Here is a 13,517-nt window from a genome sequence, read left to right as displayed (position 1 = left end):
CAGGTACAGCACTACACACACAGGTACAGCACTACACACACACACACACACACAGGTACAGCACTGCACATACACACACACAGGTACAGTACAGCACTACACACACACACACACAGGTACAGCACTACACACACAGGTACAGCACTACACACACACACACACACAGGTACAGCACTGTGCACACACACACACACAGATACAGCAGTACACACACAGGTACAGCACTACACACACACAGGTACAGCACTACACACATGTACAGCACAGCACTACACACACACACACAGGTACAGCACTACACACACACACAGGTACAGCACAGCACTACACACACACAGGTACCGCACTACACACTCACACATGTACAGCACAGCACTACACACACACACAGGTACAGCACTATACACACACACAGGTACAGCACTACACACACACACACACACACACACACAGGTACAGCACTACACACACACACACAGGTACTGCACTACATACACAGGTACAGCACTACACACACACAAACATGTACAGCACAGCACTACACACACACACAGGTACAGCACTACACACACACACACACAGGTACTGCACTACATACACAGGTACAGCACTACACACACACAAACATGTACAGCACAGCACTACACACACACACACACAGGTACAGCACTACACACTCACACACACAGGTACAGCACTACACACACACACACACAGGTACAGCACTACACACACACAGGTACAGCACTACACACACACACACAGGTACAGCACTACACACACACAGGTACAGCACTACACACACACACACAGGTACAGCACTACACACACACACACAGGTACAGCACTACACACACAGGTACAGCACTACACACACACACACACACACAAACACAGGTACAGCACTACACACACGCACACACAGGTACAGCACTACACACACACACACACACACACAGGTACGGCACTACACACACACACACAAGTACAGTACAGCACTGCACACACACACAGGTTCAGTTCAGCACTACACACACACACACACAGGTACAGCACTACACACACACACAGGTACAGTACAGCACTACACACACACAGGTACAGCACTACACAATCAGACACACACAGGTACAGCACTACACACACACACACACAGGTACTGCTCTACATACACAGGTACAGCACTACACACACAGAAACATGTACAGCACAGCACTACACACACACACACACACAGGTACAGCACTACACACACACACACACACAGGTACTGCACTACATACACAGGTACAGCACTACACACACACAAACATGTACAGTACAGCACTACACACACACACACAGGTACAGCACTACACACACAGGTACAGCACTACACACACACACACACAGGTACAGCACTGTGCACACACACACACACAGATACAGCAGTACACACACAGGTACAGCACTACACACATGTACAGCACAGCACTACACACACACACACACAGGTACAACACTACACACAGGTACAGCACTACACACACACACAGGTACAGCACAGCACTACACACACACAGGTACCGCACTACACACTCACACATGTACAGCACAGCACTACACACACACACAGGTACAGCACTACACACTCACACACACAGGTACAGCACAGCACTATACACACACACAGGTACAGCACTACACACACACACAGGTACAGCACAGCACTACACACATACACACAGGTACAGCACTGCACACACACACACACACACACACACAGGTACAGCACTACACACTCACACAGGTACTGCACTACATACACAGGTACAGCACTACACACACACAAACATGTACAGCACAGCACTACACACTCACACACACAGGTACAGCACTACACACACACAGGTACAGCACTACACACACACACACACAGGTACAGCACTACACACACAGGTACAGCACTACACACTCACACACACAGGTACAGCACTACACACTCACACACAGGTACAGCACTACACACACAGGTACAGCACAGCACTACACACACACACACACAAACACATGTACAGCACTACACACACACACACACACACACAGGTACAGCACTACACACACACACACACAGGTACAGCACTACACACTCACACACAGGTACAGCACTACACACACAGGTACAGCACAGCACTACACACACACACACACAAACACAGGTACAGCACTACACACACACACACACACACACAGGTACGGCACTACACACACACACACAAGTACAGTACAGCACTGCACACACACACAGGTTCAGTACAGCACTACACACACACACACACAGGTACAGCACTACACACACACACAGGTACAGCACAGCACTACACACACACACACAGGTACAGTACAGCACTACACACACACACACACAGGTACAGCACAGCACTACACACACACACACACACACAGGTAGAGCACTGCACACACACACACAGATACAGTACAGCACTACACACACACACACACAGGTACAGCACTACACACACACAGGTACAGCACTGCACTACACACACACACACACAGGTACAGCACAGCACAACACACACACACACACAGGTAGAGCACTGCACACACACACACAGATACAGTACAGCACTACACACACACACACAGGTACAGCACAGCACTACACACACACACACAGATACAGCACTACACACACACACACACAGGTACAGCACAGCACAACACACACACACAGGTACAGCACTGCACACACACACACAGATACAGTACAGCACTACACACACACACACACAGGTACAGCACAGCACTACACACACACACACACAGGTACAGCACAGCACTACACACACACACAGGTACAGCACTACACACACACACACAGGTACAGCACAGCACTACACACACACACACAGGTACAGCACTACACACACACACACAGGTACAGCACAGCACTACACACACACACACAGGTACAGCACTACACACACACACAGGTACAGCACTACACACACACACACACAGGTACAGCACAGCACTACACACACACACAGGTACAGCACTACACACACACACACAGGTACAGCACAGCTCTACACACACACACACACAGGTACAGCACTACACACACACAGACAGGTACAGCACTACACACACACACACAGGTACTACACACACACACAGGTACAGCACAGCACTACACACACACACAGGTACAGCACTACACACACACAGATACAGCACTACACACACACACAGGTACAGCACAGCACTACACACACACACACACAGGTACAGCACTACACACACAGGTACAGCACAGCACTACACACACACACAGGTACAACACTACACACACACACAGGTACAGCACAGCACTACACACACACAGGTACAGCACTACACACACACACACAGGTACAATACAGCACTACACACACACACAGGTACAGCACTACACACACACACACACACACACACAGGTACCGCACTACACACTCACACATGTACAGCACAGCACTACAAACACACACAGGTACAGCACTACACACTCACACACACAGGTACAGCACAGCACTACACACACAGGTACAGCACTACACACACACACACAGGTACAGCACAGCACTACACACATACACACAGGTACAGTACAGCACTACACACACACACAAGTACAGCACTACACACACACACACAGGTACTGCACTACATACACAGGTACAGCACTACACACACACAAACATGTACAGCACAGCACTACACACACACACACAGGTACAGCACTACACACACACACACACACAGGTACTGCTCTACATACACAGGTACAGCACTACACACACACAAACATGTACAGCACAGCACTACACACACACACACACACACAGGTACAGCACTACACACTCACACACAGGTACAGCACTACACACACACAGGTACAGCACTACACACACACACACACACACACACACACAGGTACAGCACTGCACATACACACACACAGGTACAGTACAGCACTACACACACACACACACACAGGTACAGCACTACACACACACACACACAGGTACAGCACTGTGCACACACACACACAGATACAGCAGTACACACACAGGTACAGCACTACACACACACGTACAGCACAGCACTACACACACAGGTACAACACTACACACAGGTACAGCACTACATACTCACACACAGGTACAGCACTACACACACACACACAGGTACAATACAGCACTACACACACACACAGGTACAGCACTACACACACACACACACACAGGTACAGCACTACACACACACACACAGGTACAGCACTACACACACAGGTACAGCACTACACACACACACACACACACACACACAGGACAGTACTACACACACAGGTACAGCACTACACACACACACACACAGGTACAGCACTACACACACACACATGTACAGCACAGCACTACACACACACACAGGTACAGCACAGCACTACACACACACAGGTACAACACAGCACTACACACACACACACAGGTACAGCACTACACACACACAGGTACAGCACAGCACTACACACACACAGGTACAGCACCACACACACACACACACACACAGGTACAGCACAGCACTACACACACACACAGGTACAGCACTACACACACACACAGGTACAGCATAGCACTACACACACACACAGGTACAGCACAGCACTACACACACACACACACACACAGGTACATCACAGCACTACACACACACAGGTACAGCACAGCACTACACACACACACACAGGTACAGCACAGCACTACACACACACACACACACACACACAGGTACAGCACTGCACACACACACACACAGGTACAGCACTACACACACACACACAGGTACAGTACAGCACTACACACACACACACACACAGGTACAGCACAGCACTACACACACACACAGGTACAGCACAGCTCTACACACACACACACACAGGTACAGCACTGCACACACACACACAGATACAGTACAGCACTACACACACACACACAGGTACAGCACAGCACTACACACACACACAGATACAGCACTACACACACACACAGGTACAGCACTACACACACAGGTACAGCACAGCACTACACACACACACACACACACACACACACAGGACAGTACTACACACACAGGTACAGCACTACACACTCACACACACAGGTACAGCACTACACACACACACATGTACAGCACAGCACTACACACACACACAGGTACAGCACAGCACTACACACACACAGGTACAGCACAGCACTACACACACACACACACACACACAGGTACAGCACTGCACACACACACACACAGATACAGCACTACACACACACACACAGGTACAGTACAGCACTACACACACACACACACAGGTACAGCACAGCACTACACACACACACAGGTACAGCACAGCTCTACACACACACACACACACAGGTACAGCACTGCACACACACACACAGATACAGTACAGCACTACACACACACACACAGGTACAGCACAGCACTACACACACACACAGGTACAGCACTACACACACAGGTACAGCACAGCACTACACACACACACACACACACACACAGGACAGTACTACACACACAGGTACAGCACTACACACACACAGGTACAGCACTACACACTCACACACACAGGTACAGCACTACACACACACACATGTACAGCACAGCACTACACACACACACAGGTACAGCACAGCACTACACACACACAGGTACAACACAGCACTACACACACACACACAGGTACAGCACTACACACACACAGGTACAGCACAGCACTACACACACACAGGTACAGCACCACACACACACACACACACAGGCACAGCACTACACACACACACAGGTACAGCACTACACACACACACAGGTACAGCATAGCACTACACACACACACAGGTACAGCACAGCACTACACACACACACAGGTGCAGCACTACACACACACACACAGGTACAGCACAGCACTACACACACACACAGGTACAGCACTACACACACAGGTACAGCACAGCACTACACACACACACAGGTACAGCACAGCACTACACAGGTACAGCACTACACACTCACACACAGGTACAGCACTACACACACACACACAGGTACAGCACTACACACACACACAGGTACAGCACTACACACACACACAGGTACAGCACAGCACTACACAGGTACAGCACTACACACTCACACACAGGTACAGCACTACACACACACACACAGGTACAGCACTACACACACACACATGTACAGCACAGCACTACACACACACACAGGTACAGCACAGCACTACACACACACAGGTACAGCACAGCACTACACACACACACACACACAGGTACAGCACTGCACACACACACACAGATACAGTACAGCACTACACACACACACACAGGTACAGCACAGCACTACACACACACACAGGTACAGCACTACACACACACACAGGTACAGCACTACACACACAGGTACAGCACAGCACTACACACACACACACACACACACACAGGACAGTACTACACACACAGGTACAGCACTACACACACACACACACAGGTACAGCACTACACACACAGGTACAGCACAGCACTACACAGGTACAGCACTACACACTCACACACAGGTACAGCACTACACACACACACACAGGTACAGCACTACACACACACACACAGGTACAGCACTACACACACACACAGGTACAGCACAGCACTACACAGGTACAGCACTACACACTCACACATGTACAGCACAGCACTACACACACACACAGGTACAGCACTACACACTCACACACACAGGTACAGCACAGCACTATACACACACACAGGTACAGCACTACACACACACACACAGGTACAGCACAGCACGACACACATACACACAGGTACAGCACTGCACACACACACACACACAGGTACAGCACTACACACTCACACATGTACAGCACAGCACTACACACACACACACAGGTACAGCACTACACACTCACACACAGGTACTGCACTACATACACAGGTACAGCACTACACACACACAAACATGTACAGCACAGCACTACACACACACACACACAGGTACAGCACTACACACACACACACAGGTACTGCACTACATACACAGGTACAGCACTACACACACACAAACATGTACAGCACAGCACTACACACACACACACAGGTACAGCACTACACACTCACACACACAGTTACAGCACTACACACACACACACACACAGGTACAGCACTACACACACAGGTACAGCATTACACACTCACACACACAGGTACAGCACTACACACTCACACACACAGGTACAGCACTACACACACAGGTACAGCACAGCACTACACACACACACACACAAACACAGGTACAGCACTACACACACACACACACAGGTACAGCACTACACACACACACACACACAGGTACAGCACTACACACACACACAAGTACAGTACAGCACTGCACACACACACAGGTTCAGTACAGCACTACACACACACACACACAGGTACAGCACTACACACACACAGGTACAGCACAGCACTACACACACACACACAGATACAGCACAGCACTACACACACACACACAGGTACAGTACAGCACTACACACACACAGGTACAGCACAGCACTACACACACACACACACACACAGGTAGAGCACACACACACACACAGATACAGTACAGCACTACACACACACACACACAGGTACAGCACAGCACTACACACACACACAGGTACAGCACAGCACTACACACACACACAGATACAGCACTACACACACACACACAGATACAGTACAGCACTACACACACACACACAGGTACAGCACAGCACTACACACACACACAGATACAGCACTACACACACACACACAGGTACAGCACAGCACTACACACACACAGATACAGCACTACACACACACACAGGTACAGTACTACACACACAGGTACAGCACAGCACTACACACTCACACACACAGGTACAGCACAGCACTACACACACACAGGTACAGCACAGCACTGCACACACACACACACAGGTACAGCACTGCACACACACACAGGTACAGTACAGCACTACACACACACACACAGGTACAGCACAGCACTACACACACACAGATACAGCACTACACACACACACAGGTACAGTACTACACACACAGGTACAGCACAGCACTACACACTCACACACACAGGTACAGCACAGCACTACACACACACAGGTACAGCACAGCACTGCACACACACACACACACAGGTACAGCACAGCACTACACACACACAGGTACAGCACAGCACTACACACACACACACACACACACAGGTACATCACAGCACTACACACACACACACACAGGTACAGCACAGCACTACACACACACACAGATACAGCACTACACACACACACACAGGTACAGCACAGCACTACACACACTCACACACAGGTACAGCACTACACACACACACACACAGGTACAGCACAGCACTACACACACTCACACACACACAGGTACAGCACTGCACACACACACACACAGGTACAGCACTACACACACACACACAGGTACAGTACAGCACTACACACACACACACACACACAGGTACAGCACAGCACTACACACACACAGGTACAGCACAGCACTACACACACACAGGTACAGCACAGCTCTACACACACACACACACAGGTACAGCACTGCACACACACACACAGATACAGTACAGCACTACACACACACACACAGGTACAGCACTACACACACACACAGGTACAGCACTACACACACAGGTACAGCACAGCACTACACACACACACACACACACAGGACAGTACTACACACACAGGTACAGCACTACACACACACAGGTACAGCACTACACACTCACACACACAGGTACAGCACTACACACACACATGTACAGCACAGCACTACACACACACAGGTACAACACAGCACTACACACACACACAGGTACAGCACTACACACACACACAGGTACAGCACAGCACTACACACACACAGGTACAGCACAGAACTACACACACACACACACAGGTACAGCACAGCACTACACACACACACACAGGTACAGCACAGCACTACACACACACAGGTACAGCACAGAACTACACACACACACACACAGGTACAGCACAGCACTACACACACACACACAGGTACAGTACTACACACACAGGTACAGCACAGCACTACACACACACACACAGGTACAGCACAGCACTACACACAGGTACAGCACTACACACACACACACAGGTACAGCACAGCACTACACACACACACACAGGTACAGCACAGCACTACACACACACACAGGCACAGTACTACACACACAGGTACAGCACTACACACATGTACAGCACAGCACTACACACACACAGGTACAGCACTATACGCACAGGTACAGCACCACACACACAGGTACAGCACAGCACTACACACAGGTACAGCACTACACACTCACACACACAGGTACAGCACAGCACTACACACACACACACACAGGTACAGCACAGCACTACACACACACACATACAGGTACAGCACAGCACTACACACACACACATACAGGTACAGCACAGCACTACACACACACAGGTACAGCACTACACACACACGGCACTATTTATTTTGTTTGAATTGCTTCCAGACCCCCCCTCCTTCAGCCAGCAGTAAGATGATGAGGAACTGGTTGAGCGCCGCCCCCCTGCAGAAGAGGAAGGCGTCGGAGACCCCAGAGGAGCAGGGGGGGGTGGAAGTGTTAGGCCGGGGTGGGGCCAGGAGTGGGATATTAAAATGGGTCACCAGGACCGACCCAAATAAGAAACCCAGGACTGGGTGACAAAGAGGGAGGGAGGGAGGAAAAGAGGGGGAGGGGCACTGTTCCAGAAGCCAATAAAGTTGATTGACAGGTTCAAGTGTCTGTCTGTGTCTGTACATCTGAACAGCAAGCCTGGCTCGGCCTTCTGGGAGCTGCAGCTGAGCTCCGGTGAACTGGGATGCACCTCACTATATTTATTCAACTGTAGGATACCGTGTTGGGTCTGTGTCACATTGTCTCATGGTAGGTCACAGGTCAGAGACGCTAGCGGACCTGTCTTCCAAATTGTGTGTCTCTGCTTGTGCAGTGTCTGCAAATTAGGGACCCATTCACCCCACCCCCATATATGACGGCCAATCGCTGGACACGCAGAGCGCCTCCCAGCCAATCCTCGCCTGGGACGGGGGGGCTGCTGTTTGCGCAAACAGACAATGACGCAATTGATCAGCTGTCCCTGCCTGCGCACGGGCTGGTATAACCGCAGGGCCACTGCGGCTGCGGGGCCCGGGCCAGGACAGACCCCCAAACACGGGGTCCGGTCAGCTGATGGGCTGTGCTGTAGAGCCGGCGGACACTGCACTCTAACACCGGCGTGTGCGTCGGAAACTATATTTATACAGTTTCATGCGTTGTTTCAAACTTATTTGACTGTTTAACCTGGAAAAATAAAATCGAAGACGACAGAGCAGGATATTGGAGCTTTTTCTGTACTTCTGGGGGGGGCGGGGGGATGACAGACTAGTCAAGCTATAAATAAATACAACTCACCGACTCTGCGGAGCGCCCTGTCCGGGGGGAAGGCCAGGGCTAAGGCCAAGGCGCGCTTGTCCCTGGCCGGCCTGCAGTTCCCCGTGGGCCGGGTGCACCGGCTGCTCCGCAAGGGCAACTACGCTGAGCGGGTGGGTGCCGGGGCCCCTGTGTACCTGGCCACCCGGGACAACAACAAGACCCGCATCATCCCCCGGTACCTGCAGCTCGCCGTCCGCAACGACGAGGAGCTGAACAAGCTGCTGGGCGGAGGGACCATCGCGCAGGGCGGCGTGCTGCCCGACATCCAGGCCGTGCTGCTGCCCAACAGATCTATAGATCTGTACAGACTCACGCCTACACTGATGCACCCACTCACACATACTACTGATGTAAACAGTTACTCACCGATTCATATACGTCCAGGGGCATATATATTAGATATACACGCAAACACAAGTGTACCGACATACATACTGACGGACACGTGGATTGAAGCGCACCTGTGCCGATGTATATCGATACAGCCACACAGTGCACCTTAATACTGAGAAACCAACTCCCACCTGTACACGGACACACACAGGTGCAGACTTCCACACAACAGACATGCTAACACACACATGGTGAAGATGTACAAACTGAGACACACACACTGCGGCTTTTCACACTTTACACGTGTTAATAGACAAGTCTGAGATCTAGCATCTGCTGTGTGGTTGCATACTAGTGTGAATTAATGTATTAATTATTGCTATTATAATTATTACTCAACCACTAAATTAAGAGAGACACTACATTAGGGGCTGATTTTAACGGGCTTTTACACTCCCTCTGTCTCATTGCAGTTCAGTCAGCTGGAATCTGCAGTTTGCAACAGACTCTGAAATTACATTGTTGCTAAATGAAGTTTGCTTCTTCCATGAACAGTGTTTGTGACGCTCCGCAGAGAGACGCGCTGTTTCAAGTGAAAGTGGTGCAGACAGCAGCCTCATGAGGCAGTGCTTTGTTCAGGGTGATTGTACACAAATGGGCTTTCCTTGGGTGAGACCATGTTCTTCATTATTATTATTATCATTATCATTATCATTATTATTATTATTATTATTATTATTATTATTATTGCTGTTTTGTTGTCTTTCAAGGCCTTTTTAAACATGAAGTGTGGTGTAAGGCATAAACGAGTCTGAAACTGGGTAAAATCCACCCTGGGCATATTCTACAGTTTGGAAAAAGTCAATTCCCTCAGTGCTGCTGTACCCTTGAGCAAGGTACTTTACCCAGAATGTTCCAGTAAATGCCCAGCTGTATAAATGGGTATAAATGGAAAAATAATGTGATATGTTGTAACAATTGTAAGTTATCCTGGATAAGGGTGTCTGCTAAGAAATCGGATAATAATAATATTTATAAAGTCTGTCTAGCGTGTTGTTGGGAGGGGTGACAGGTGAGGCGAACCACAGTCGTGACTTGGAGTGTGGGAGAAGAGGTGAGGCTCCAGTGTCTCCAATCTCTCTAAACCACCACTCACTGAACAATCTTTATCAACCTCCTTGTGACTAATTAAGCTCCAATTATTGAATTAAGTCATTTACCGCTTTGATATATTATCTATTTATTGTTTTTGCTTTTTAGAGATTAATTTACTTCAGTGTTTTACTTTGTCCTTTATCTGAATGATGTAAAACACATTGTGGGGGAAATACAAAACAGAGAATTCTGTCCTTTTCTTCTGAGCTGAATTAAACCATTTATGTGGTTCATTTGTTTCCTGGGTTGTCCCTAATGTCCTGTCAGAGATGAGCGAGTGGGGAGACACAGAGACACGACCCAGTCCAGTCCAGTCCAGTCCAGGAGTGGTTCTCAGCCCTGGTCCTGGAGCCCTCACCCTGCTGGTTTTTGTTCCAGCTGAGCTCTCAATTACTTAATTGAACACTTTATTTAATAATAATATCCTTTTTATTATGTTAAACAGTAAGGCTTTTAATATGAAATTGTATAAGGAACTTATTAAGGTAATTATCTTATTACCTGCGTTATATCAGTTTGTAAGAGGATTTTTATTAAGCTTTTTTTTTTAGCCAATCCTTAAACAAATGATCTGAAAACTCACAGGCCAATTTATACCTCAGTAGGATTATTTTCAGAGGGAAGTCACAGGTGTGCAATAATCATTGATTTGTGACAATTGTCAAACTAATATTTGATTATATTTCTAAAATAATTAAGTTACAGGAAAGAAACAGATAAGACCTGATTTCTCTCACTTCTCCTCACAGAGAGCAGTTGTGGTGAGCAGCAGGCAGCCGTGTGTGTGTGTGTGTGTGTCTGTCTCTCTCTGTCTCTCTCTCTTCCTCCTCCTTCCGTTGTTGTTCTTCTGTGCCCCTTTGTTCAGTTTACAAGTTCATAGTGTTCCTCTCAGCCAATCACAGTGGGACACCTCTCTACCATGAGCTCAATGCGTGAAGAGACCATGCTTTACTATGGACCCCTGCGCTCTGCAAATGCTTCGGGTCCAACAGGTGGACACAGGGTACCATGGAGAAATTAATCCATTGTAGAAAAATACTATTTTATTGTATTTAGTATTTTACATTTACATAAAAACAATTCAATTTTTTAATACTTATGATTAAAATCTTTTAAAATCAATTCTTAAAATCACTTAAAAAATTTAAAATCTTTGTGATTTTAACAAAAAACAAAACAATTAACTTCAAATAAACGTGCCCAAAACAACAAAACAAATGTGATTAAAGCAAAACTGCTCACCAACATAAAAGTCAAATACATTGAAAATAACTAAAAATGCATTGGACAAAATAAAGAAACAATTAAAAAGGTAA

The 13,517-nt window shown here is 48.3% G+C and overlaps 2 protein-coding genes across 2 annotated transcripts in view; both read left to right on the top strand.

Moving 5' to 3' along the window:
* The window catches only part of hmces (5-hydroxymethylcytosine binding, ES cell specific), a 62,463-nt gene extending 52,446 nt beyond the window's left edge, over positions 1-10,017 (top strand). The window contains exon 7 of the mRNA XM_066697638.1: positions 9,754-10,017. Within this exon, the coding sequence (XP_066553735.1) occupies positions 9,754-9,945 (192 nt within the window). The 3' untranslated portion in view covers positions 9,946-10,017. The remainder of the gene's footprint in view (positions 1-9,753) is intronic.
* A 338-nt stretch (positions 10,018-10,355) lies between these two features.
* LOC136746775 (histone H2A-like) lies at positions 10,356-11,668 on the top strand. The gene is made up of 4 exons (XM_066699532.1): positions 10,356-10,462; positions 10,706-11,014; positions 11,520-11,523; positions 11,621-11,668. The coding sequence occupies exons 1-4, from the start codon at positions 10,356-10,358 to the stop codon at positions 11,666-11,668; spliced, it is 468 nt and encodes a 155-aa protein (XP_066555629.1).
* The last annotated feature ends 1,849 nt before the right edge of the window (positions 11,669-13,517 follow it).

Source organism: Amia ocellicauda, chromosome 3, assembly GCF_036373705.1.
Source record: "Amia ocellicauda isolate fAmiCal2 chromosome 3, fAmiCal2.hap1, whole genome shotgun sequence".
Classification (NCBI taxonomy): domain Eukaryota; kingdom Metazoa; phylum Chordata; class Actinopteri; order Amiiformes; family Amiidae; genus Amia; species Amia ocellicauda.
The sequence above is the reverse complement of the archived record's forward strand: the minus strand, read 5'-3'. Positions and strand labels throughout refer to the sequence as shown.

Bases quoted from the DNA above. Each gene is read 5' to 3' on its own strand.
- LOC136746775 (XM_066699532.1), top strand. From the start codon at position 10,356: ATGACGCAATTGATCAGCTGTCCCTGCCTGCGCACGGGCTGGTATAAC. The intron at 10,463-10,705 runs GTCAGCTGATGG...GACTCTGCGGAG, and splicing joins ACCCCCAAACACGGGGTCCG to CGCCCTGTCCGGGGGGAAGG.